General features: G+C 37.8%; 1 protein-coding gene across 5 annotated transcripts; it reads right to left on the bottom strand.

Moving 5' to 3' along the window:
- Positions 1-406: 406 nt before the first annotated feature.
- LOC120189732 (expansin-A15-like) lies at positions 407-2367 on the bottom strand. Of its 5 annotated transcripts, none has more exons than XM_039192941.1 (4): positions 2345-2367; positions 1726-1855; positions 1326-1638; positions 407-1234 (listed from the first exon to the last, which is right to left on the bottom strand). In XM_039192941.1, exons 2-4 carry the CDS (start codon positions 1850-1852, stop codon positions 931-933), a joined length of 744 nt encoding a protein of 247 aa, XP_039048872.1. In that variant the 5' UTR covers positions 1853-1855; positions 2345-2367; the 3' UTR covers positions 407-930. The 5 variants fall into 5 exon arrangements, with proteins under 5 accessions (XP_039048872.1, XP_039048870.1, XP_039048869.1 ...); XM_039192939.1 differs by lacking the exon at positions 2345-2367 and adding an exon at positions 1977-2066 and having other exon boundaries at positions 1726-1860; XM_039192938.1 differs by lacking the exon at positions 2345-2367 and adding an exon at positions 1960-2065.

The following is a 2367-nucleotide window of genomic DNA, read 5'->3' as shown; positions in this document are numbered from 1 at the left end:
GAAGTATTGGGAGATCCAGTGTGACGGAGACTGAGACGTTATACAATTTTGAATGTTATATTTCTTAACTATTGACAATATACACACACACCCTACAAACACAAATGCTCGAATCTAAGACCTTAAGGGAGAACCACACTTCCATCAACCACTAAAGTCACTTAATACATTCAGATTTTTTTTTGAAATATAATAAAATGGGCCATAACGCACCTACAAGATTCAAATGTAATAAAAATGGGCCATAAGAAACCACCTTATAATCTATTTCGCTCTTTAAAAATCGACTATACTCGTCGTTACCAAAATTAAGTGTTGTAGTGTCGATTAATAATTTCAATATTAATCAATCCCAAGATTAAGATTGATTTATAAAACTTGACAATATACACATAACCAACTGAGCTTCACAGAAAATGCAGGCTATATCATTATTGGCAAACGTTAATCTTATACAACACAATACAGATGAAGTCTCTTCAGAACACATTCCACTCCTAAAGATCACATCAAACATACAATCCTCGCTGGAAATGCTAACTAAGGCTTACTCTTTAAACATTATTTAGACAGGTCTCTGTGCCCCGTAGAGACCAAATTCACACCAACTTTATCACTTCTTGATGCATCTTCGCATCAAATTCCACAACAATGCATTCATCCCTGAAAAAAATGGTAAAAAAAAACACAATGGCAGCATTAAGGGCATTTCTAAAAGTACCCCATGATGACATATTTTGTCACTGTATTACAAACCTATAGCACTATAAATGTAGTAATTATATTATAACAGATACAACTAACTATTAAACTATAAACTATTTGGTTAATGATTGTTTGTAGCCTTAGGGGCTTGGTCTTGTTTGGAATGAAATGACTCAAATTTTTCATCTGGTTTTTGGTTTGTTTTAAAGGTGAAGATGGGAACTATTAGAATTGCCCTCCTGTGAAAGTTTGTCCGAATGCCCAATTCGTAGGAGCCACATTATCGGAGATGACTGTGCGACCATCGCTCGTTGTGACCTTGAAAGAGAGTGCTTGACCATTCATGTAGGCATTGCTTTGCCAGTTTTGGCCCCAATTGCGAGGCATCACTTGCCAACCAGTTTTAGACCCTTTAATGGAGACAGACACGACATCTCCAGCACCTCCGACATTGGTTATCAGCACAAGGTTGAAGTATGAATGTCCATTTATTGTAAACCTTATCCCACCAGATTTCTTACAGGCAACCCTGCAAACAAAATGATAACTTAGTTGTGTTGAGTTGCTTTAGAAATAAATTGACATGACTATGTTGGACACTAGATTTTGTGTTTTTTTACCTTCTGTATACAACAGGAACTATTCCAGCTTTATAGTGAGCTATATGTTGGAAAACAGGTTGCGAAAGATCGAAATGTCGTAGCGGAGGGTTACACCAGCCGCCTGCATTATTCCGGAGAGCGTTGTTCGGAGGGCAGAAGTTTGTTGCTGTTACTATAATAGAGCCCGGGAGACACCATCTATTGTCGCTAACACACTTCATCTCGAAGCACGCCCCACAAGTAAGCCCTTTGTTGAATAGAGCAGTGCTCAATGCAGCAGTGTTTGTGCCATAACCTTGGCCGTAAAGATTCCCATAGCCACATGCTCCACCTACAGCATACAGAAAAAGTAACTTAGAAAAGACTCATGGAAAGGGAGAGTAGGTGATTATACATTTTGTATTTGCTTAGTTCTTACCCATTGTACCAGATGCATCGCCGCCTCCGTAGAAGGTAGCGTGAGCATTGGACCATCCGCCTCCAAGTCCATGAGTTGTCTTCAACATGGCAAGAGAAGATACAAGAAAAATTCCAAGAAAATCCATTTTCTGAAAACCAATTGACATTCAAATATCAGAATTTGAACATGAACAGAAGATATAGAAAGTATCTGATAGGTTTATACAAGAGGGATGATGTTCTTGTTCCTTACAGAGGCAAGAGTTAACTGAGTCAATGGGAAATAAGGTAAGGAAGAGCTGAGGGGATGAAGTTATATTTATAGATGTGTGTGACTAGGGGAAGCTGATGAAAATATAGAAGCTACCAAGGTTCATGGAGTTTTTTATTTCATATTTGAAAACTTATAATTAGCACCTTTATCTTGTTCAAAACTCTCGACCATTTGACAATGAATGCTTACAGCCCTGCATACATGGTACTCAAATCTGGGACCTCAAAGAATAACAACAATCTTTTAACTACTGAGATCGCTTGGTTCGTGCATTACCACACTTATCTTTTGAATGACATTTGCAATGATATCAGTGAGTTACTTTTGCAAACTTCATATGAAAGAGTGGAAAATAAAGTGTAACCCTGAAAAAGGATACTCGAATGG

The sequence above is a fragment of the Hibiscus syriacus genome, unplaced genomic scaffold (assembly GCF_006381635.1).
Source record: "Hibiscus syriacus cultivar Baekdansim isolate YM2019G1 unplaced genomic scaffold, ASM638163v2 tig00116959_pilon, whole genome shotgun sequence".
NCBI classification, from domain to species: domain Eukaryota; kingdom Viridiplantae; phylum Streptophyta; class Magnoliopsida; order Malvales; family Malvaceae; genus Hibiscus; species Hibiscus syriacus.
The sequence above is the reverse complement of the archived record's forward strand: the minus strand, read 5'-3'. Positions and strand labels throughout refer to the sequence as shown.